The sequence below is a fragment of the Schistocerca americana genome, chromosome 4 (genome assembly GCF_021461395.2).
Source record: "Schistocerca americana isolate TAMUIC-IGC-003095 chromosome 4, iqSchAmer2.1, whole genome shotgun sequence".
Taxonomy (NCBI): Eukaryota; Metazoa; Arthropoda; class Insecta; order Orthoptera; family Acrididae; genus Schistocerca; species Schistocerca americana.
The window spans coordinates 360,768,197-360,795,029 of record NC_060122.1 but is presented as its reverse complement, the minus strand read 5'-3'; the positions used below and the strand labels follow the sequence as shown (position 1 = coordinate 360,795,029).

The window sequence follows — 26,833 nt, the reverse complement described above, 5'->3', positions numbered from 1 at the left end:
AGTGGGAAGATCTTTTGGAATGTCAAACTACAACAGCATTAGAAAACACAAGGAAGAGTGAATGCACATGAACTACTTTAGCTACTATCATATTGGAATTTTGAGCTCAGGTCCCAAGCTTGCAGGAAAATAATAATGAATTAAGGATGGGTCCAGCTTTATAAAAGTACACAAATTATTGTTTTGTTTTATAGCCTAAAAGTGTTTCACCACGTTTGTGGCATCCTCCGCATTTTTTTTCTTTCTTTAATTTTTTTTTTAAATTTTTATTATTCTCCTGAAATACACACATACAGGTTATTTTTAGGTTGTGGAATATGATACATCAAATTTTGTTGAGATTAAGGAATATGATAAATCAGATCCTGTTGTCATCTAAATTGTACGTGCGCTTTACCTTTTACATTACATTGTGAGTGTTCTCTGACTGCCAACCAAAATCAGCCGCAGGTCTAAATTAGTACACCATGCATCTGCAAACATGAGGGATGCTAGAAAATCATCTGCACTGAATTTTTTATTTATTATCTTTAAAGATCAGATAATAAACAAAAAATTAAATTTTCTAACATACCTCATGTTTGCAGATGACATGGTGCATTCGTTTAGACCTGTGGCTTGTTTTGGTTGAGTGCCACAGAACATACACAATATAAAATAAAAGGTAAAGTGCACATGCAACTTAAATGACAACAAAATTTGATGCAGCATGTTTCTTAACCTAAAAATAACCTATATGTACGTATCTCAGGAAAATAACAAAAAAACACACTGAGGATGACACAACTGTGGTGAAACATGCTTGGGTGATTAAAAAAGCAATAATTTGTGTAACTGCAAAAATGCTGACCCATCCTTAATTTATTATTACTTTAGTTACCACATCAAGCTTTTAACTGACCATCAAACACACAGAGCCATTTGCAAGCAAGCAGGAAAGTTTCACTGAAGTTGTGCATCACAAACTGCACAAACTGCACCAAATATCATGATCAGCGTGCAGCTGCCAATACATAAACAGGATGATGAAACATTTTTTGAGTGAAAGTACTGACACTGGATATCGGCCTCGCACGAGTCATCCTCACCCTGTTTTACACACACACACACACACACACACACACACACACACACACACACACACACACACACACACACACTGATGAGTGAGTCAGAGAGTCAGAACATTCTTACCATTGCCACTTGGTGTTGTTGCAAACACATGGTGTGGTAAGGGTTTCTTATAAGCAGTCCAGAGATGAATGGTGAATCATTCTAGTGAATAAGGAATTTTTACAAAGAGCAGATTGGGAATGAGCACCTGAGAAATGGCATCTCACATACAGCAAAGCTGGTAGGCTCTTCACATGCTGTTGTTGTTGTTGTTGTTGTGGTCTTCAGTCCTGAGACTTGTTTGATGCAGCTCTCCATGCTACTCTATCCTGTGCAAGCTTTTTCATCTCCCAATACCTACTGCAACCTACATCCTTCTGAATCTGCTTAGTGTATTCATCTCTTGGTCTCCCTCTACGATTTTTACCCTCCACGCTGCCCTCCAATACTAAATTGGTGATCCCTTGATGCCTCAGAACATGTCCTACCAACCGATCCCTTCTTCTGGTCAAGTTGTGCCACAAACTTCTCTTCTCCCCAATCCTATTCAATACTTCCTCATTAGTTATGTGATCTACCCATCTAATCTTCAGCATTCTTCTGTAGCACCACATTTCGAAAGCTTCTATTCTCTTCTTGTCCAAACTATTTATCGTCCATGTTTCACTTCCATACATGGCTACACTCCATACGAATACTTTCAGAAATGACTTCCTGACACTTAAATCAATACTGGATGTTAACAAATTTCTCTTCTTCAGAAACGCTTTCCTTGCCATAGCCAGCCTACATTTTATATCCTCTCTACTTCGACCATCATCAGTTATTTTGCTCCCCAAATAGCAAAACTCCTTTACTACTTTAAGTGTCTCATTTCCTAATCTAATTCCCTCAGCATCACCCGACTTAATTAGACTACATTCCATTATCCTTGTTTTGCTTTTGTTGATGTTCATCTTATATCCTCCTTTCAAGACACTGTCCATTCCATTCAACTGCTCTTCCAAGTCCTTTGCTGTCTCTGACAGAATTACAATGTCATCGGCGAACCTCAAAGTTTTTATTTCTTCTCCATGAATTTTAATACCTACTCCGAATTTTTCTTTTGTTTCCTTTACTGCTTGCTCAATATACAGATTGAACAACATCGGGGAGAGGCTACAACCCTGTCTTACTCCCTTCCCAACCACTGCTTCCCTTTCATGTCCCTTGACTCTTATAACTGCCATCTGGTTTCTGTACAAATTGTAAATAGCCTTTCGCTCCCTGTATTTTACCCCTGCCACCTTTAGAATTTGAAAGAGAGTATTCCAGTCAACATTGTCAAAAGCTTTCTCTAAGTCTACAAATGCTAGAAACGTAGGTTTGCCTTTCCTTAATCTTTCTTCTAAGATAAGTCGTAAGGTCAGTATTGCCTCACGTGTTCCAGTGCTTCTACGGAACCCAAACTGATCTTCCCCGAGGTTGGCTTCTACTAGTTTTTCCATTCGTCTGTAAAGAATTCGTGTTAGTATTTTGCAGCTGTGACTTATTAAGCTGATAGTTCGGTAATTTTCACATCTGTCAACACCTGCTTTCTTTGGGATTGGAATTATAATATTCTTCTTGAAGTCTGAGGGTATTTCGCCTGTTTCATACATCTTGCTCACCAGATGGTAGAGTTTTGTCAGGACTGGCTCTCCCACGGCCGTCAGTAGTTCCAATGGAATATTGTCTACTCCGGGGGCCTTGTTTCAACTCAGGTCTTTCAGTGCTACGTCAAACTCTTCACGCAGTATCATATCTCCCATTTCATCTTCATCTACATCCTCTTCCATTTCCATAATATTGTCCTCAAGTACATCGCCCTTGTATAGACCCTCTATATACTCCTTCCACCTTTCTGCTTTCCCTTCTTTGCTTAGAACTGGGTTTCCATCTGAGCTCTTGATATTCATACAAGTTGTTCTCTTATCTCCAAAGGTCTCTTTAATTTTCCTGTAGGCGGTATCTATCTTACCCCTAGTGAGATAGGCCTCTACATCCTTACATTTGTCCTCTAGCCATCCCTGCTTAGCCATTTTGCACTTCCTGTCGATCTCATTTTTGAGACGTTTGTATTCCTTTTTACCTGTTTCACTTACTGCATTTTTATATTTTCTCCTTTCATCAATTAAATTCAATATTTCTTCTGTTACCCAAGGATTTCTACTAGCCCTCGTCTTTTTACCTACTTGATCCTCTGCTGCCTTCACTACTTCATCCCTCAGAGCTACCCATTCTTCTTCTACTGTATTTCTTTCCCCCATTCCTGTCAATTGTTCCCTTATGCTCTCCCTGAAACTCTCTACAACCTCTGGTTCTTTCAGTTTATCCAGGTCCCATCTCCTTAAATTCCCACCTTTTTGCAGTTTCTTCAGTTTTAATCTACAGGTCATAACCAATAGATTGTGGTCAGAGTCCACATCTGCCCCTGGAAATGTCTTACAATTTAAAACCTGGTTCCTAAATCTCTGTCTTACCATTATATAATCTATCTGAAACCTTTTAGTATCTCCAGGGTTCTTCCATGTATACAACCTTCTTTCATGATTCTTAAACCAAGTGTTAGTTATGATTATGTTGTGCTCTGTGCAAAATTCGACCAGGCGGCTTCCTCTTTCATTTCTGTCCCTCAATCCATATTCACCTACTATGTTTCCTTCTCTCCCTTTTCCTACACTCGAATTCCAGTCACCCATGACTATTAAATTTTCGTCTCCCTTCACAATCTGAATAATTTCTTTTATTTCATCATACATTTCTTCAATTTCTTCGTCATCTGCAGAGCTAGTTGGCATATAAACTTGTACTACTGTAGTAGGCGTGGGCTTCGTGTCTATCTTGGCCACAACAATGTGTTCGCTGTGCTGTTTGTAGTAGCTTACCCGCATTCCTATTGTTTTATTCATTATTAAACCTACTCCTGCATTACCCCTATTTGATTTTGTGTTTATAACCCTGTAGTCACCTGACCAGAAGTCTTGTTCCTCCTGCCACCGAACTTCACTAATTCCCACTATATCTAACTTCAACCTATCCATTTCCCTTTTTAAATTTTCTAACCTACCTGCCCGATTAAGGGATCTGACATTCCACGCTCCGATCCGTAGAACGCCAGTTTTCTTTCTCCTGATAACGACATCCTCTTGAGTAATGCTAATGTTACAAAAATTTGTGGAGATTGGTTGAAAGATGGTTATATCACAAGTAAATGACAAGGTGTGGGACGTTCATGCCTTATCATAGGCAGTAGAGGTCGGAGGCTTAAGACCTCTTTAAAACAAGAAAGTTGGTGATCTGTGGTTGATCTAATGTCACAATAAAACTCTAGTGCTGGCACAAGTATTTTGGAGTATGCTGATCTGCTCACATTGTTGAACATGTGGCAGACTGTACAAGTGTGTTCCCATGTCGACCCGAAAACATCATCAATTGCAATTAGAGTGGGCGATCATTGACATTTGACTGTGGATTGATGGAAACATGTCACATAGACAGATGAATCACATTTCTTGTTATACCTGGTCAATGATAGTGTCCAGATATGCCATTATACAGGTGACTAGCCATTTGAAACATGCATCATGCCACTAATGCACTACTATGCTACCGGGATACACTCACATGAGCTTCCATGGGACCTGTGGCTGTAATCAAAGGCATCATAACAGATATGGATTATGAAAACAAAATTGCATCCCTTTGTGCTTTATGTATTCCTCAACAGTGATGATATCTTTCAGGAGGGTAACTGTCCATGTCCAAGACCAGAAGTGTATTACAGTGGTTCAATGAGCACATTAGTGAACTGATGTTCATGTGTTGGGCACTAAATTCACCTGATCTGAACATGATAGAACATATCTGGGGCACTATCGTACACCACCTCCCCACACCCAAAAACCACTGGCCCTTAGTTTATGATAACTGCATAACCTATGCATAGACATCTGGTGTCACATGCCTCCTGAAACCCAATAAGGTGTTGTTGAAACCATTACATGATAAGCCATTGCTGCATCGCTCTCCAAAAGTGAAACAGCTACCCTCTGATCAGCAATTTATTTGGCATGGTTAAAGAGCAGACATATGTCTAACAGATTGTGGCAGTCATAATGTGAAGCATGACATTTGTGAGATTTTTTGTGGGGCTACAATGAAATTGCTCAAAATTTTAGTTTTTGAATTCCTATAAATGTGGACCATGATCATCAAATGGAATGAAAATTATGTTCTCTAAGTTTCCTTGCCTCATGAGAAGTGTACACAGAGTGACAATTATTGAACTATATGAAAAAAATGTAAATTAGTTATAAACTACGGTATGCACACACTTTATTCAACATGTAAAAAGTCGCTAAAGATATTCATATTTAGATTATGACATGTTCGATACGCCAGCCATCATTGGCAATCATGTGGCACAGATGAATAGCGAAATTCTGCATGACCCGCTGAAGTGTCAAAACACCGATGCTGCCGATGACCTCCTGAATGACTGTTTCCAGCTCAGCAATGGTTTTAGGATTATTGCTGTACACCTTGTCTTTAATATAGCCTCATAAAAAGGAGTCACACGTGTTTAGATCCGGAGAATATGGTGGCCAATTGAGGCTCATGACAGTGGCCTCTGGGTACCCTAGAGCCAGAACGCGGCATAGTGCTCCTATAAGACATCAAACACTCTCCTGCTTCAATGGGGTCGAGCTCCATCTTACATGAACACATCTTGTCGAAATCAGGGTCACTCTGGATAATGGGATTGAAATTATCTTCGAAAACCTTCACATAGCATTTGGTAGTCACCATGCTATCAAGGAATAAGGCAACGATTTTTCCATGACTGGACGTTGCACACCACACATCACCTGTTGATGGTGAAGAGTCTTCTCAATCCCAAAATGCAGATCCTCAGTCCCCCAAATGTGCCAATTTTGCTTATTGGTGAACCAATCCAAATAAAAGTGGGCTTCATCGCTAAACCAAACCATATTCACATCAAAGTCCTGTTCATGTAGGCAAAACACAACCACTGTTCCATGGCTCTGGGGCTTAATAGCTGATGGGTTTGAATTTTGTATGGGAAGAGACGCAGGTCTTCAATAACAATTTGTTGCAGTGTCTCATGATTGATTCCTACCTATTGTGCTGCTTGTCTGATCAATTTCCTGGCACTGGTTTGAAACACAGCACGTGTCTTCTCAATGTTTTCAGGCATTTTCACCTTTTTGGATGACCGACATTGCCAACACCATCATCACGAACACTACCCGTTCTCTCAAACTCGCAAATCAAATTCTTGATTGTTAGAACACTTTGACGTTGTCTTTGGCTTGAACTTGGTAACAAACTTCCTTTGAGCTGCAGCTGGGCTGTTATTGCTCACATAGTAGGCCCTCACAAGTGCTATACACTCAAGCATGCTGCATCATGACATTTTCACATGTAAATGACCGCAAACAACAAGGCGTGTGTGCATGGGCAAACTAATTCCCATCATGCCCCACAGCCAACCATGCAGTTTGAATGTCCTTACACAAACTGTTCAGAAGTTATGATGATTTTACTTCATATAGTCCAATAATTGTCACCCAGTATGTCTATCTTTGTTACTGACACAATAACAATATATTTCACTTGTACAGTGAGAAGCATAAAATAAGCCATCATTGTTCCACAAAAGATTCAAAATAATCTGAATAAGCTAATTTATCTCATCCACTAATATTAGTAACTGAAACTCATGAAAGTGCAGATGTTACAGTAAAAATGGAAATGCCATGTGGTTAGGGCCTCCCAGCAGGTAGACCATTCGCCTGGTGCAAATCTTTCGAGTTGACGCCACTTCGGCGACTTGCACGTCGATGGGGACGAAATGATGATGATAAGGACAGCACAACAACCAGTCCCTGAGCAGAGAAAATCTCCGACCCAGAGGGGAATTGAACCCAGGCCGTTACGTATGACATTCCGTCGCGCTGACCACTCAGCTACCAGGGGAGGGCAGTTGTTACGGTAACAGGGTATGACATTTTCAGGGAGTAGTAGCTCTATAATGTAGTTGTACAGAATGTTCTGAACATCTTAGATAGTCGTTTTAGAAGCTGAAAAATGCTGAAAATAAATATTCGGGACATACTATACTGGACGTTATATTTGTCAATAAGATGGCAATTCATTACCATTACATCTGTGACAGCTTGCAATTCTGTGTTGTGAAAGTAAATTTAGATGAAGGCACAGTACTGCGTTTGTCATTTCTAAAATATGGGGTTATGCTGCTATTTCTCAAACCACTGCCTTCCAGCTTCCAACTTGCCCCAAATGAAGTTCACTGGTCTCGTGATTCATTACATAAATTCAGCTGTAGCCATGCTTTGTCTGTTGCTACTATTTTGGCTATAAACCATTTAGTCATCTTTGCAGCGAGTTGGACAGACTGATAGTAAGGTGCTCCAATCAGCATTATTTACTGGTAGGGTAAGCCAATTACATGTGAGTACATGGAAAATGGCAGAGATATATGTTACCATGACTCCACTATGAAAGATGCTGTTTTACAAATTCCGGTCAAGAGGGGGAGAGGACCAATGTCTATAGGAATTGACTTTTGCCAGGGCTGGAATCCACATTTTGAGGGTGATTAAAGACATAATCACAATTAATTAAATCATTGACCACAATTAACTTCAATAGCTTCCCCAAAAACTGAATCCCAGAGAGATGAAACAAATGTTAAAATGTGGACTTTCTCGTAGTCCATAACATGGATTGCCTGTATACAGAGCGTAGTTATGGCAGATTTGTCAAACCATAGCAGGAGAGTAAAGCACTGGCGTTACATGCAGAATTCTTGCAACTGTATGAGAAGTAAGTCTGATACACAACAGACCACACTGACAGGCAATCATGTAATTGCCTGCTCTCAACCAAATGAAGTCATTATTCATAGAGCCAATGAGAGTGGCTGTCTTTTGCATTGGCCAAAAAATAACATTAACATAATTTTTAGAGAGGATACAAACTATTTCAGAAGAAAAACTCGCTATGAAAGACAGGAAGGCAATTCACTTCCAACTTTTCTCTTGTTTCTTGACAAGGGATACTCATCTATGGTTTGAATTGTAAAGTTCTGCATATCTTGCATGGCAGGTAGACATTATCTTCAAAACTTTTTGAGATGTTCAAAGTTCTTCCCATGGATAGTCTTTATCAGGAACCATATTTACCTTATGTACAAGTGTATTCAGGGCACCAATGGTTGAGGCAGAATGATGACCTTTGTCTGCTCATAGGTATAGATCTGTATCTGTTGGCTTGTGAAAGACACATGTCCCACTGTGCTGCCAGTTTTACAATGAGCCATGACCTTCATGAAAAGAGGACATCAACCCTTTTCCAGTTTCATGGTAAATTGGATCTTTCCATGAAGGGTATTCAAATGGTCCATGAATTGATGAAATTTTTCTCACTGTCGGGCCACATTATAAAAGCATCATCCACATACCTCCAAAAGATGAAAGGCTTAAAACTTGCGAAGTTCTCCTCATAATCTTCCACAAAAAAGTTGGCCACCAAGGGAGAAAAGGAACTTCCCATGGCAATCCGATCAATCTGTTTACACATTTAAAGCCTGTTAAAACATTCTGCAGTCAAGGACAAAGACTCTGCAAATGGTATCTTGGTAAATTATGATTCAAGATAAAACTAACCAGCAAATCTGAGCTGCTGAGCCTCATCGACTACAGTCTCTTGGTAAAATATGCCAATTTGATGATTTGGTGAGGACAATTACCACAACAGGTCTCAAGAGTAAGGCTAATGCTTAGCCATTTAATATTTAGCAGACCCTATATTATTATGGGCTGAAAAGGTACATCTTACTTGTGGAACTAAGGAAGCCCAAACAGCCTCATCGAAACCATACTCTGGGTTTTTACCTGCTCACAACCTTTTTGGGTAAGGAGAACGCTGTCTTATAAATTACTGGATCCTTAGTGATCTTGTGGTACATGGAAATGTTAGACATAAACTTAACTGTCAGTGTATCAGACTTTCTCTGAATGTGGCTGACCAATTAGCAACAAAGTGTGGTTATGGATGAATTCTCATAATTTTATGCATCAATTAATACAGTGTAAGAATACAGAGATTCACAATGGATCTCTTCGCTTGTGGTGTAGCAGAGAGAAAATTGTATAGATGCCTTTCAGGGGCTGTAGTGCGCTGTACACAGACGGGGTATCACTACACAAAAGTGTTAACTTATACCTGAGGTTCCTGAACAGCCAAATTAATAACTGCCAATATAACATGGACAAAGGCTTTCAAGAGATTGTAATATTGTTACATAGTAGTGGAATTATTTCTTGGTTTTCCCTGCATTACTGACAGACACTATGTTGCTGCTGTTTAGCTGAATTTAATATCGCTTTTTACTTACGAACAAATTGTAAACTTTGGCACAGTAAGGATCACTGCTGCCATCAATGTCAGTGTCATTACTCCAACTGTCAATTTTCTATGACAGCAATTGCTAAGAAAGTAAAAAGAAAATAAATCCAGTACTATGATAACTACAGCTATGTTCACATCTACATACATATTCTGCAAGCCACTGTGCAGTGTATGGCAGAGGGTACCATGCACCACTAACAGTCATTTCCTTTCCTGTTCCACTCACAAATGGAGCAAGTGACAAATGACTCTCTATATGCCTCTGTGCAAGGCTTATCCTGTCTGTGCAGTCCTTACAAAAAATGTATGTTGGAGGCAGTAGAAGTGTTCTGGAATCAGCTACAAATGCCTGTTCTTTAAATTTTCTCAGTAGTGTTTCATGAAAATATCATTATCTTCCCATTTAAGTTCTTGAAGCATCTCCATAATTATCACATGCTGATCAAACCAAACTAGTTACAAATGTAGCAGCCCCCCTCTTCATTCCTTCAATGTCTTCCTTTATTCTGATCTAGTGGGGATTTTAAACACTCTAGCAGCACTCAAGAATGAATTTTTCACATATTTTATCACAAGAGAGAAAATGTTCTCAATTTTAATGAGTAGTTTCATGCAATTCAGTCAATTTGGTGGAATAAAGAAAATATGTATACTGTAACACAGTTATCAATCTGCTTACCTTCAGCTTTGGGTAGAAAGAGGAGTACACAGTGGGTTTTATGGAAAGGAGGTCACAAAGCTCACGGAAGTGTCCCAGTATTGTTTTTAAACTGGAGGCTGCACAGAACTGGTCAAATTTCTCTGATGCCAGTGCTATTTCATGAGGAACTGCTTGTTTTCTTGGTTCTAGCATGGTGTAGAATTTGATTTACAGTACTGGCATCTGCAACAGAAGGAAGTACATTCCTTTAATAACAGCCAAGTTCACTTTAACCAAGTAAAAGTAACATAGTTAACTGCTACATGACATTGCACAATGCTCTCTGTGGTATCATCTAAACAGTCCACCTTTTAACCTGTATGAGGTGTGGACTGGTTCCTCAAATCTTTCAACAACCTGTTAAATCAATAGCTCAGCAACAACATATGAATCAAACTGAATACAAAGGAAGTAAAATTACTTTATGGTCAATATAAAAAGTTACTTTATAGTCAATACACAAAGTAACAAATTATTGTTCATATGCACCACCACCACCACCACCACCACCATCTTGATTTCGCTGCTCTAAGGTGAAAGTTCCAATGAGAACCACTAATATTAGGAAAAAAAAATACTAGGAATCAGCTGAGAATCAGTTTCAACAATAGGCTTGCCTAAAGCATAAATTTCTAATTATTCTCATCAATGTACAAGAAATAAAAATACCAATCCAAAAGATTACTCTTTGCACATCTCTCACAATATTGTAAAATAAATTGGAAAAGTTAACAATTGTAATATGTCAGTAATAATAACAATTTGTGAAAGTGTAGGTTAATCAAAAGCATCAGCTGTATAACTGAATATAAACCTTATTATTGTTTATAAAAGTTCAAGAGCCATCACTGAGCAGTAAAGTCCTACATGGTACACAGATGATGCAGCCTGAGAGGCAAAGATGTAAATTGCGTATTTGTGATATGAAAACTCTGATATGATGATGTGAACCAAAATATGAAACTGCCACTACCACAACAATGTACCAATACAAGCAAAGTACTGTTCCCACACTTCATCACCTATAGTGTAACAATGACTGAACTATATGTGGGAAGAAAAAAAAAAAAAATAAAATAAAATAAAATAAAATAATAAAAAAAAAAACCAACGTGAATTAGTTGCCAACTACAGCATGCACACTCTTTATTCAACATGTAAACATCACTACAGATGTGCGGATCTAGGTTATAACATGTTCAATATGCCTGCTATCATTGGCAGTGATGTGGTGCAAGCGAATAGCGAAATTCTGCATGACCTGCTGAAGTGTTACATCATCAGTGCTGTCGATAACCTCCTGAATGGCTGTTTTCAGCTCAGCAATGGTTTTGAGGTTTTTGCTGTACACTTTGTCTTTAATATAGCTCCATAAAAAGGAGTCACACTTGTTTGGACTTGGATTATATGGCAACCAATTGAGGCCCATGCCAGTGGCCTCTGTGAATCTCAGAGCCAGAATGTGGTCCCCAAAGTGCTCCTCCAGGATATCAAACATTCTCCTGTTTTGACTGGGTCGAGCTACATCTTGCATGAACACATCTTGTCAAAATCAGGGTCACTTTGGACAATGGGGATGAAATCATCTTCCAAAACCTTCACAGACCGCTCGGTAGTCACTGTGCCATCAAGGAATATCGCATCGATTATTCCATGACTGGACATTGCACACCACACAGTTACCCGTTGAAGAGAGTTCTTGGTCACAAAACGCCAATTCTCAGTGCCCCAAATGTGCCAGTTTTGCTTACTAATGAACCTGTACAAATGAAAGTGGGCTTCATCGCTAAACCAAACTATACAGCATGTACTAATTCCCACCATACCCTGCAGCAGACTGTGCAGTTTGAATGTCCTAACGCAAATTGTTCAGAAGTTATGACAATTTTATTTCATATAGTTAAACTATACACCATGTACTAATTCCCACCATACCCTGCAGCAGACTGTGCAGTTTGAATGTCCTAATGCAAATTGTTCAGAAGTTATGACAATTTTATTTCATATAGTTTAATAATTGCCACACTGTATCTTCTGCAGATTTTATTCATAATGACCCTATAGCTATTTTCATCATACTGAACTATCAAGTTAATGCATGCACTGCCCTCCCTGATACGTCGCTTGGATTCAACTTTATCTTTAAATTCATCAATTTCTGAATATCAGATTTGGAGAAATCCCTACTCCAACTCCATATTTAATACCAAAGTATGTGTCATCTTGAAGTATACCAGGAATGTCGAGTCTGTTATGGTCAATAAGGTCACCAAATATAAACACACTAGTTTCCATTACTTCTCTTTTAAAATAAAGGGACAAATTATCATAACTCACAAAGACAAGGAACTACTGTTGATTCACTGTTGTTCTCAAGAACTAATAAGTCCAAGAAACTATGCTGATCCACTGCTGTCCTTATCTTTTCTGTTTAGGATTTCACTTGCCTGTCTTAAATTTATGCAGTACTCTCACCATTTCTCTTCAAGCATTCCTCAGTTCTGCACTTATGATGCAAACATATTTATGATGCACTCCCAGATGTAGTCAAATGCCAAGGCATGTGATGTATGATTTACTGTAACTGTACTAAACATACGGCTGCAACAATGGTATGTGAGTATGGGAACAACAGGTTAAACAGAACAAGAGATGTCTAAAATCAACCAGTGACCACGAGTTGTCACAGTACCATGTCTAATGACACTGGACAGCTAACTACACTCATTTTAATACACAATCTGATCTACTACTCCAGTATACAACTTGATCCACCAAAGTTACATGCACACAGGGTCAGAATTTGAATGCTTGTTACTAGAATGATATTTGTATTGTGTATACACCTATATGTGTATAGAAACAAAACGCTTTTGAGATCTGTGCCTGGCTTTAAATAATGATTATTCACAAAAAAATTTTAAGTTTTGCCTACTATACAAGTAAGACATCACACTTTTGGAAATTTTTCACTGTTAATGCAAAAACTGATATTTCTCAAAATACAAATACAACTTTACTAAAAATCATGGCTCCTTCACAATCCGTGTCATCTGTGTCCTTCCCCCAACACCAGCTTTTCTGTGCTAAGGAGATGGGAGTTGTCCTTGCACCTCGCCTCTCACTCCAGTAATCCTGGCCTCCAGTAGCCAAGAGCTTCACACTCATCTCCACCCTATTACAAAACCCCAGTTTCACCTTATCCTGCTCCCAGACTCTCTCCTCCAGTCTCCTCTTCCACTGTTCCATCACCCCTTCCTCATCCACTCCTCCACAGAGTCATCTGCACTGAACAAATTCATTGGTGCCAGTACCTGTGTCACATGTACCTGCTGTCTCTCCCTCCCACATCCTACTCCGTGTAGCTGCTGCACCCTTGGAGCAGTCAACAACCCTTTCCTGGCTCCCTGGCCACTCTCCCATCACCCTCAACACAATCCCTTACCACAGTCAAACTGCAGAACTGGTGGACTCTCCTACATTAGAGTCAATCAAATTTCCTTTTTCCCCTCTGGCGTCCACCTCCACATCATCTTTGGCTAACTATTATCGTCTATTTGTTCTAAATGGCCAAAACTTAGTAAACTTTTCCTCTCAATTCTTTCCATTATGATCCCTTCCACTTCCATCGTTTTCCTGATTTCTTCATATTTTGATGTGGTCTAAATGTTAGACTCCAGCACTTCAGTAATCCATTTCCATCAATATTCTCTCTCTCTCTCTCTCTCTCTCTCTCTCTCTCTCTCACACACACACACACACACACACACACACACACACACACACACACATTGTTCTGTACACAATATGTAAAATAAAACTGGTACGGGAAAAATTACAATGAGACTTATATGGGACTGACCCTTTTTAACAAATATCACAGTTTTTATTCACTTCAGAGCTCATTTTGTGACATTTTGCCACTAAATTCTGCAGTGTAGTCTTTGCCGGAGTTTCATCACTCACTCAAACATAATGACACTGAGGTCAGAGCATGGCAGAGATGCAAATGTGCAGATATTTGATAGAAACTGACTGGCCTATTGAAACCACAGTTTCTAGCATTTTCTGTGACAGACTGTTCTCCTGTTCATTAACAAAGGTCAGTTCTGCATCAGTCTTATAAATATTTTTCTGGGGCAATTTTATTTTTCATGCACTGTATATACTCTTTTTTGTTCTGTTTGTGATCTTATTGCTACAAAGGATTGAGTTTAATTGTTGCATAACTTGTTTCTCTTGAACAATCTTATTTTTAATATCTATCCTATTTCTAATCGCTTTTACACTCCTTTAAACTCATAGAATATACATAGATATTTAAAAAGAGGATCATCATTTAATACTAAAATTCCCAGCATCTAAATCATGCTGTTGGTCACCACCCACTGTGTATATTCATTTTTCTTTGTGTTTGTTTTTAAATTCTGCTTTAAATATTCTTGAAACAGCTTCATCACTATCTTTGACAATTTTCACATTGTCAGCCACAAATAGGAGAGCGTATATAAATTGTCTTCTGCCATTCACACTCCCATCTGGCTACATATACTTCTCCGTGTCTTTAATAATTTTTCCCGATAAATTTTAGACACCAGAGGAGCCAATGGACAATCGTGTTTAAGTCTTTGGCTAATCTGGAATTCCTCCCATAACATTACCGATTTCTACTGATCTGGTGCATCCACACTAGTAGACTGCAACTGCATTAATGGTATATAAAAAAAAAAAACACCATTATTCATCACGCGCAGACAGAAATTATTTAATGGTATTGTGCCAAATCCCTGTATGATTCTCCCAACGAATCTCGGAATGGTTTCCGATTTGTTTTATGTGGTCATTCCGGATAGTAATGTTTGGATAACAAATTAAGATTGTGAGTAAACCTATGTGAATGACATAGCGAATGTAACAATTACTTAAATCTTTACTGATTTAATCGAAGCCATCTGTCCAGACGTTCTGTGACGGTAATGACGCTGAAACGGAGGACGACATAGGAAAGGCCGAAATACTAAACATTTTTGTCCATAACTGTTTACAGAAAAACATCGCACTGCAGTACTTCCTTTAAATCGTCACAGGAACGACAAAATGGCTGATATCGTAATAAGTGAGCATGGGATAGAAAAGCAACGGTAATTCCTCGTCATAGGAAAGCTCACAGGACCTGACGGAATACCAACACGAATCTGACAACAGTGTCGGGAGGTATGTGAAGTGGCAAGTGTTTCTTATAACTGGATAAAAGCACAGATCACTGCCGTTTTCAAGAAAAGTCGTCGAACAAACTATAAGCCTACATCTCTGACGTCGACAAGTTGTAGAATTTTGGAACATGTTTTATGCTGGCATATCGTGACATTTCTGGAGGCCGAAAATCTCCTCTCTAAGAATCAAGGTGCGTTCCGAAAACAATGATAATGTGAAAACCCTTGCTCGCTCTGTTCGTCCTCGAGACTCTGAAAGCAGTAGATACCGACATCTAAGTAGATGCCGTGTTGCTAGACTTCCGTAAGGCATTTGACAGTTCGGCACTGCCACCTAATGAACAAAATACGAGAGTACGGAATAGTAGACCAACTGTATGACTGTATTGAACGGATTCAGGCAAACAGAGCACAGCACGTCATTCCCACAGGAGAGATGTGACTTAGTACACGCTTTAATGGAGTATTAAAGGTTTATTACTTTTCGCGATATGTATATAAATGACAAAGTAGGTAACAAGACAGCATCGGAAGCTTCATGAGGCTTTGTGCAGACAATGCTGTTGTACACGGAGAAGTCGCAACGCTACAAGTTTGTAGCGAAACGCAGATGTAACGTATTGCGTATACGAAGTAAGTCCCAGTACTGTATTATTACACGATTGCAGAACGATCACTGTAAGCAGTTACTTCCATAAAATGGCTAGTGGAGCGATTTAAAGTGGAACGAACACACAAAACTAATCGCAGTGAAGGCAGATGTCGACTGAGAGGTTCATTGAAAGAAACCTCAAGAAATATAGTTCGTCAGCGAAACAGGCGACGTATAAAATGTTCGTTCGACCAATACTTGAATACTGCTTGTCAATATGGCATCCATACCAGATAGAATTGATAGAGGAAATATAGAAGATGGGTCAATCTATACCAAGTGGTCCGGCACTGGTTGCTTGACCATCTACATTTTTTTACAATTATTCAGTAATGGATTGTCCTAAGCCTTTCACATAAAATGTATTTAGTTCAGCACACTCTGGGTTACAAATTAACATCATTATCACTTAGCTGAATGTATTCTATAATATATTTTTAATAGTTAAAAGTTATCAGCCACAAATAAAAAAACTCCATTTTTGAACAGTAGTTTTCCAAATAAAGATTAATTTGTCAGCTTTAATATTTTTTTGCTATTACACTGTATAGTTACTTTTTATTGAGTACCAATGGTGAGCAGCTTATACTTAAAAATACACTATTTTAAAAATGGATTTTTGTAATTTTTCCATTTTGTGGTCTGCAATATCTTTGTTGGGGGACCAAATAAAAATCTAAAAATTTCACAGTTAATAGACCTTTATGATATCAAACTTCAGTATAAATTTCGACTTTGAGATTCAATTGAAAGTTATGGAAAAAAGATTACAAACACGAGTCAAAAATACGTTTTTCAACATCTGCAATATCTGGTAGGCTAATCAAATAAAGTATACCAATAGCATAATGTAACACACCACATTAAACAAGCTAACGATTATTTGTCGAAACAATGCTGTGGTAATTGCTTCAGCAAGCTAACAATTGCAAGCCTCTACAAGCCTGATTATTGTCTTCCCCCTTACACCAACATTTGTCTACTCACACTTATTTAGCTAGAAGTTCTTGAAGTGTGTCTGTTGGTGTTGTTATTAATGAAGCATGTCATAAATGTGTGTATGGAGTGTATCCTAAAGACATTACTTTAATCGAAGATTACAATGAAGAAGAAAAAGTGTTGTTTTACTTACGAGTTGGCCCAGAGGTCAAATCAACATGGAAGTACCATGAAATGAAATACTTAAAAAAATTTCATCACCTTTTTGGTCAGTGTTGCATGGACCCTTTTGAGAAACATAAGAAACCTACAACAAAATGTCTGCGAGAAATAACATTTGATCATTATTCTAACAATAAAAGCCATTTTTTAAATCTCATACCAGGAAAATCATTGTGTCCAACATGTTATTCTAAAGTATTTGTAATCCACAAGAAAAAGGATAGTGAAACCTAAGACACAGAATTTTTTGACTTATCAGCAACCATTAAAAAAGTAAATGCAGCTTGTGAAATCCTGGGTATATCGCCTGCTAGTAAAATTAGAAAACTAAGTCAAGATAAAAGACCAAGTGCCTTGAATACAAAAATTGAGAAAGTGGCAGCTACAGTCAAAAATAATTTGGAAGTTTCATAAAATACAATTTGTACTAAAACATATGGAAGTTCTAAAATTTCACCAACCGAATATGATGATTTGATAGAAAAACTAAAAACTAAATGCAGTACTTCAAACAAAGAGGATAAAATTAAGATAATCAGTTTACTGCCGAATTCTCGGAGTCGAACAAAAGTTGGTGATGAATTTAATGTGTCAGAACGCCTTGTTATGTTAACAAGGCAAATAGTAAAAGAATAGGGAATTTTACCAGCATTACAAAAGAAAAGGGCATCTAATTTGGTAGATGAGAACACAATCAATAAAGTTATTAAGTATTGTTGTGATGACAATAACAACCGTTTGATGTTTGGCAAAAAAGACTTGTTTCTGTGAAACAAAATAGTTCTAAGATTCGAAGACAAAAAAGTTAATACTGTGTAATTTAAGTGAACTATTCGCTGAATTTAAAAAAGAAAATCCCGACATTAAAATTGGAAGATCAAATTTTGTGAGTTGAGACCAAGATGGTGTATTGTTGCAGGGGCATCTAGCACCCATTATGTTTGTGTTTCTTTGTGTCATCAGAACTTAAAGTTGATGATAGATGGGGCCAATCTTAGAGTTGACTATAAAGACCTTTTGGAAGTTATGATATGCAATATTGACAGTTACAGCTGTATGATCAAAGGAAAATGTGAAGATTCTCCAGGCAAACAAGCCTTACTTGACATGTTTGAAGAATCCGAAGAAGACGATTTGATGCCTGACAATATAAAATACAAACAATGGGTGACACAAGACAGAACTGAAATGGTGACAATCTTAAAATCACGAGGAGAGTTTTTTGAAGTGTTGGTGGCTAACCTTGAAAATCTGAAAATGCATCATTTTATTGCAAAAGCTCAAAGTAAATTCTTGAAAGACAAAAAGCAAACCTTGGCAGTTGATGAATGCTTTGTTCTTGCTGACTTTTCGGAAAATTATTCCTTTGTAGTTCAAGATGAAGTACAAGGGCATCACTGGGTAAACAAACAGGCCACAGTTCATCCATTTGTAGTCTATTATAAAGATGAAGATACACTAGTGAGCCGCAGTTTTGGTGTCATAAGTGACTACCTTGAACACAACACTACAGCAGTGACATTATTCAATTAAAATTAACAAACTACATTAAACAGCACCACCGTCCCATAAAAAACTGCTTTACTTTTAGGATGGGGCAGCAAGTCAATATAAAAACAAATTATTAACATCTCCTTTCATAAAGAAGATTTTGGGTTTGATGTAGAATGGCACTTTTTTGCTTCACGCCATGGGAAGAATGCTTGTGATGATGTTGGGGGTACAACAAAGCGAGCTGTCATAAAAGCAAGTTTGCAGCGGACGGACGACAATTATATCAGAACACCTCAAGAAATGTTTGAATTCTGTAAAAAACATATCAAAGGAATTACCTATGTTTTTGTACAATGTGAGGAAATACAAGAAGTCTATGACAGTGTCTTGAAGGAAAGGTACAACAGTTGTCAGAAGATTAGAGGCACTCGATCTCTTCATTGTTTTATACCCCATTCAGACAACTTACTGAAGTGTAAGATCACATCAACTTCGCCTGATAGTGATCATCAGTGTGGAAAACTTGTACAACTGGTTCTTCAAAATAAATGCATAGTGACTTGTGTTTACGATGAACAGTGGTGGATTGGCGAAGTTTATAATACTGACTGTCAAAACCAAGATGTACATGTTGTATTTTATCACCCTCCAGAACCAAGGACAGCTTTTAAAAAATTGAGAAGGAGCAAGTTCAAATGCCATTTAAAATGTACTAAGGAAGCTGTCTCCCATGGAATTTACAACTGTGACTGGGCGAACTTACAATCTAACACCCAAACTGAGTGAACAAATTTCTCAAATGTTCAATGAGCGATGTACTAAAAACAAATAACAAGAGAACAATATATTGTAATTAGTAGGCTTATTTTCAATAAAAAGTAAGTAATCATAGATATGATTAAATTATATACTGTAACTGATAAATTTTATTCCATAAGCCTAGATATCGCAGATGTTAAAAAACGTATTTTTGACTTGTGTTTGCAATTTTTCTCCATAACTCGCAATTGAATGTCAAAGTTGAAATTAATACTGAAGTTTGATATCATACATGTTTATTAACTGTGAAATTTTCAGATCTTTATCTGGTTCCCGAACAAAGATATTGCAGGCCACAAAATGGAAAAATTAAAAAAAAGTCCATATTTTAAAATAGTATATTTTTTACGTGTGAGCTGCTCACCATTGATACTCTATAAAAAGTAACTATACTATACAGTGTAAAGGCAGAAAAAATATTAAAGCTGAGAAATTAATCTTTCTTTGGATAACTACTGTTCAAAAATGGAGTTTTTTATTTCTGGTTGACAACTTTGAACTATTAAAAATACATTAAAGAATACATTCACCTAAGTGATAATGATGTTAATGTGTAGCCCAGAGTGTTTTGAACTAAATGCATTTTATGTGAAAGGCTTAGGAAAATCCACTGCTGAATAATTTTAACAAACGTAACGCTTGCAAATACGAAAAAAACGCATGCGGCCAGGAACAAATATGGCCGCCATTCCAAAACAATAAACAATAAATTTTTAAAAAAATATTTTTGTGACTACTAAACATTGGGGAATTCACCCAGCAAATATAATTTTTTTCTGACATGGTCAAGCAACCAATTATTTTTTTCTTGGGACCACTTGGTATGGACTGACCCAGACCCAAGGAAGAGCAGCACATTTTGTTACAGGTTCATTTAGTAAGCACGAAAGTGTCACAGATATGATCAACCAACACCAATGATAGATGCTGCAAGAGAAGCATTTTGCATCATGATGTGGATTATTGTTGGAGTTCCGAAGCACATTTCCCTAGAACAGTTAACAAACGTATCAGTCCCACCCATGTATATCTCGCGAGAAGGCCATGAAGATAAAATTAGAGAAATTCAAGCGCACACGGAGGCTTACCGGCCATCGGTCTTCCCATGTATCATTCGCGATTGGAACTGGAAAATGGGGGAAGAAACATAGGTGCACAAAGTACCCTCCACCCTACGCTGTAAGATGTTTCATAGCTAAGATAGACACGAAGTCAATAATCATCACAGAAGTGATGGAGAAAATGAAGAAAGTGTGATGAGGTAAAATATTTATATAATTAAAGAAGACGAAAATTTGTGATGGGGAACTGGAATTCGATAGTGTGAAATGCAAGAGAAAGAAAAATACAAAGAGAACATGGACTGGGAAAAAGAAATGAAAGAACAGGGGACATGGTATAATTTTACACAGAGGACAATTTAAACCGTGGTAACGCTTGGTTTAAGAATCGTGAAATGGTGCTGTGCATGAGGAAGAAACCTGAAGACAACAGAGGTTTCGTATATGTTGTACCGGGTGGCAATAACTAAAACGACGGTGTTCAGAGTACTGCAGTGCGTGCTGTATACATCGGAGGACGCTGAAACATCGTAGTTGTGTTCATTAAGGACGCGTAATCCACGTAAGAAGTGGCTTACAAAACACTTATTCGACTGAATCCAGAGTTTTGCTCATCGGTTTGGGACCCTTATGAGATTAGGTGAACAGGAGAGACAGGCGAGATCCAACAAAAAGTGGAAGGTTGCGTCACTTGATCGTTTAGTGAGCGTGAGAGCGTCACGGAGATGCTCAACAAACTGCAGTGGTAGACACCACAGGGAGGCTTACTGTATAAATTTCGAAAGCGTATACTCCAGGAAAAGTCCTGTAACATACTACATCCTCAAATTGGCGTTGTTGTTTTTGATGATGATGTTTTTGCAGTGATATTCACTCTGAAGATTGGTTTGTTTTATCTCTCAACGCTAGTCTCTCCTGTTTAAGCCTCTTCATCTCTGCAACCTACATCCTTTTGTGTCGGCTTCCTGTATTCGAGCCTTGGTCTCCCTCTACAATTTTTACTGTACACACTTCGCTCCGCCGGCCGGAGTGGCCGAGCGGTTCTAGGCGCTACAGTCTGGAACTGCGCGACCGCTACGGTCGCAGGTTCGAATCCTGCCTCGGGCATGGATGTGTGTCATGTCCTTAGGTTAGTTAGGTTTACGTAGTACTAAGTTCTAGGGGACTGATGACCACAACAGTTAAGTCCCACAGTGTTCAGAGTCATTTGAACCATTTTGAACACTTCGCTCCACTGCCAAACTGACAATGTACTGATGCGTCCGGATGTGCCTTATAAGCTAATCCCTTTCTTTTAGCCAAATTTCAATTTTCTCCGATTCGATCAGTACATCATGATTAGTTGTTTGATCTGCTCATCTAATCTTTGACATTCTTCTGCAGCACAACGTTTGAAAGATGTATATTCTTTTCTTGTCTGAAACATATATCGTCTACATCTACGTCATACTCCGCAAGCCACCTAATGGTGTGTGACATCACCTAGGGTGACCAGATTTCCCACGTGAAAAAACGAACATCTGCGAAAAACTGGGATAAAACACGGTACACTTGATAAAACGAAAATATTCTTCATATATGACTTCATTGATTTACTAAAAAAAAACCTAAGTTTATACACACAAAAAGGCATATATTCTAACAAGACACTATAAAACATGCTTGTAATGGTACTGCATCATGTGATAATTCATTGTTTTTCCAAGAACTCATTATAATTCATAATAATGAGAAATTGATAGAATCATTTTTAAAAAATGAACAGTAATGTAGACAAAAAATCCGTAGACCGTTTAGCTACTGTGTCAGGCACACTGTCACTAACTTCGTACTTATCAAAAGACCTAACAGCTTTCAAAACCTTTGAACTGGTTAATAGCAGGTTGTAGAACTCCTTACAGGTAAGGTCTTGATAATGAGTCTTAATTAGTACAATTGCTTCAATAGTTTCAGTGGTAAAACGGTTTTTCTCCTGAATCCAAAGAGAATTGGCCATTGAAAATGCCCTTTCCACAATAGCATTTGTGCCTGATACAACAAGAGCAAAACTCACAAGCATCTCTATATTTTTACACGAAGAATCTCTACTTATGAGGGTATGGAATACATCACACCATCTCTATTTCCAAATTAGCTTTTTCCCGTTCCTAAAGTTTCTTGAACACAATGTTGTTCATGCATCCTATCTCATCAAACAATACATCATTAAGCTGAAATGTTGCATCTGAATCTACTGCCTTAAGAATATTCAGACAGTTTAAAAGTTCAATCCGAGAAACAGAATTTTTCAGTGTTATCCAATAAAATTACTTCAGAGGTCGAAATGGAGAAGCCCAGTTTTCTAAATAAGTCACAAAATTGGTAATCGTTTCTTATTTTGACTGAGTGAAAATATCTTCCTTTTTCAAGTTAATCAAAATTGCAGAAATAACTGAAGTTTAAAATTTACCAAATTTCCTTTTACTGATTTTTTTTCTTAAGCAGCTATACCTTCTCATCTGATTCTGTAGCTGAAATCGTGGTTCTTTCCAACTTAAGGATTGAATTTGAAAACATTTTCAATTGGCTTTGTGTGAAATGAAGCCAAAAAAGTGACTGTTTCAGCAATGACCGAAAATAAGATTTCAAAGGTTCATACGTATCAATAACTCTTAATTCCTGGAAAAAATGTCAACGAAATCACAGAATGATTTAATTTCCTCCACACGCACAGTGTAAATGTGATAAATACTAAAAAAAATTATTGACTATTGTTTTATGTCAATAACAAGAACGTCTGTACTTGTTTGAACTCCATTGTGTACATGGGCTGCACAACCGATGCCTTGAATGTTCATCTTGACGACACTGTTCAGTTTGGACCAAAGATTGATTGTTCCTGCCCTCTTGCACCCACCGAAGTTGGTGTTAGAGTTATTTGCACAAAATGAGACAATGTTGTGAACAATATATTTTTTTAATATATCCAAAATACAGCTAGCTCATAACTCTACCGTTTCTCCATCAATGTTCTGAAGACAGATTATTTTGCACTGAACACCATTGGTAGGAATGAAATACTTAGCCAGAATCGGCACACGCTTTAACTTTTCTGACGACGCATCAACCAACACAGGACACATGCTTAGCATGTTTGAGTTCTGATTGAACTTTATGCATTGCGTACGGCCATAAAACGGTCACTAAAACCAATTCGCATTTTGTACTAGAACATGTGAATATCTTCTCAAATAGGCCTCTGATGAGAAGAGGCGGGCAGTCCATTGAATGGAAAGAAGGACTGTGTTTTGTGGTATGAAACGCAAGCAGCCATTCTTCCACAGCGATGGGCATGTCTTCCTCTGTTCGTAGTTTATTCGTACCTCCAAAGGACGTTATGCTGCTAGAAATTCTCGCAGAAACCGCCAACAGATGCTTCTTTTCCTTAGTGTGATGTATTACATCGGCATGTCCTCCATGTTCAATGGAAAAAAGTAAACGACACAATGTACATTTTACCTTCGTACATGATTTCCTTCGAGAAAGGGAACTCTTCTTTCACGGTTTTCGAGAAGGAACACTTCTTTTTTTCCCATATTCACGGGCACGAACTATATATATCCACAGCAAACAACAGACCCAGTATTGGAACTGCCGCCTAGTTCTTACTGTTGTCTGTAACAGTCCAAAGACATCCTGTCGGTTACACCTACTGCAAATTTATGTCACCTACCAGTAAATAGATAATTCGTAAATACAAATACAATTAAACACTGATAGACCTACAACGTTCTTTAAATAAAACTTGTTACACCCGTTCGTCATTTCTGCAGTAGCAGATAATCGATACAAAACGCGAAGCTCACAAATATTAGATACGAAACGCAAAGGTAACGCATAAGTCACACGCACTGAGCATTCATACCTTTCCCCCATCCCGTGACCAAATTAATGCTTCTTTATTACATCTTTGCTTTCAAGAGAAAGCAAGACTCATTAAAATATTAAAAACTGTATCTATGAATCTAAATTGACGCAAAAAGACGTAAAAACTCAAAATGAAGCAAAGAAGATAAGGTTACTGCTGATTACGAAAAAACGTGATAATTTGCCTCCCGCTGAATATCTTGCGGGACAACTGAACACAGATCGAAAAAAAGGATAGTAACGTTAAAAACGGGACGTCTTGTCACCCTACCTTACCTTGTTCCACTACCGAACGGCGCATGGGAAGAATGATTGTCGATAAGCCTCTGTAGTGGCTCCGATTCCTCCTGTTTTCTTCAGCGTGGTCGTTATGTGAGATTTAAGAAGGCTTTTCGTAAAGTAAGATCTGCCTGACAGTGAAATGGAACACACTGAAAACCCAATGAACCTTTTCAGTGATTTGTTGAATAGTGTCTCTAGTATGCCCGTCGATCGCTTCATGTCGCACTCTCCAGTTCTGAGTGCACATTGAGCACGTAAAGATGCCTAGAAAATAGTCTCCCGCCAAGTATGAGTGCATGTGAGAAATTTCATGTAGCCAATATAATTAACGTACAATATGCGATCAAAAGTATCCGGACACCTGTCTGAAAATGACTTACAAGTTCGTGGCGCCCTCCATCGGTAATGCTATTCAATATAGTGTTAGCCCACCATTAGCGTTGATGACAGCTTCCACTCTCGCAGGCATACGTTCAATCAGGTGCTGGAAGGTTTCTTTGGGGAATGGCAGCCCATTCTCCAAGGAGTGCGGCACTGAGGAGAGGTATCGATGTCGGTCGGTGAGGCCAGGCACGAAGTCGGCGTTCCAAAACATTCCAAAGGTGTTCTATAGGCTTTAGGTCCGGACTCTGTACAGGCCAGTCCACTACAGGGATGTTATTGTCGTGTAACCACTCCGCCACAGGCCGTGCTTTATGAACAGGTGATCAATCGTGTTGAATTATGCAATCGCCAACCCAGAATTGCTCTTCAACAGTGGGAAGCAAGAAGGTGCTTAAAACATCAATGTAGGCCTGTGCTGTGATAGTCCATGCAAAACAACAAGGGGTACAAGCCCCCCCACCATGAAAAAAAAAACGACCACACCATAACACCACCGTCTCCGAATTTTACTGTTGGCACTACACACGCTGGCAGACGAGGTTCATCGGGCATTCGTCCTATCCACACCCTGCCACCGGATCGCCACATTGTGTACCGTGATTCGTCACTCCACACAACGTTTAACACTGTTCAATCGTCCAATATTTACGCTCCTTATACCATGCGAGGCGACGTTTGGTATTTACTGGCACGATGTGTGGGTTATGAGCAGCCGCTCGACCATGAAATCCAAGTTTTCTCACTTCCCGCCTAACTGTCATAGTATTTGCAGTGTGTCCTGATGCAGTTTGGAATTATTGTGCGATGGCCTGGATAGATGTCTACCTATTACACATTATGACACTCTTCAACTGTCGGCAGTCTCTGTCAGTCAACAGACGAGGTCGGCCTGTACGTTTTTGTGCTCCACGTGTTCCTTCACGTTTCCACTTCACTATCACATGGGAGCAGTGGACCTAAGGATGTTTAGGATTGTGTAAATCTGGCGTACAGACGTATGACGCAAGTGACACCCAATCATCTGACCACGTTCGAAATCCGTGAGTTCCGCGGAGCGCCCCATTTTCTGCCCTCTCACGATGTCTAATGACTACTGAGGTCGCTGATATGCAGTACCTGGCAGTACAATGCACCTAATATGAAAAACGTATGTTTTTGGGGGTGTACGGATACTTTTGATCACATAGTGTATCCGTCATGCATTTCAGTCTTTATGAAAAATTCTCGCCTGCACACTGCAGGGCACTGAAGACGACTCTGCAGCGTTTTCGATGGAAAATGTTTCGTCGCCCACCATACAGCCGGGATGTTCCCCTGATGTTCATCTCTCTTCGCAAGAATCGTTAGCTATAAAGCCAACATTAGGCACACACAACGAACTGCGGAGCAGCGTAGAGAGGTGGTGGAAAGCACAGGCCATTGCCTCCTACGACGACGGTATTGGAATGTTGATTTTCACTGCGGTTTCCATTTCGCGACCAATCGGACATTAATTTCCGAATAGCCCTTGTACGTATGTGGAAGGAAGTAATATGTTGTCCGACTCTCCCTGGAAAATGCTCTCTCGAAA

At 38.7% G+C, this 26,833-nt stretch overlaps 1 protein-coding gene across 2 annotated transcripts in view; it reads right to left on the bottom strand.

Moving 5' to 3' along the window:
* LOC124613085 (F-actin-monooxygenase Mical) overlaps positions 1-26,833 on the bottom strand; it is a 555,995-nt gene that overhangs the window by 230,788 nt on the left and 298,374 nt on the right. For both annotated transcript variants that reach the window (XM_047141672.1, XM_047141673.1), the window contains exon 4: positions 10,271-10,474. In XM_047141672.1, the coding sequence (XP_046997628.1) occupies positions 10,271-10,444 (174 nt within the window). In that variant the 5' untranslated portion in view covers positions 10,445-10,474. The remainder of the gene's footprint in view (positions 1-10,270; positions 10,475-26,833) is intronic.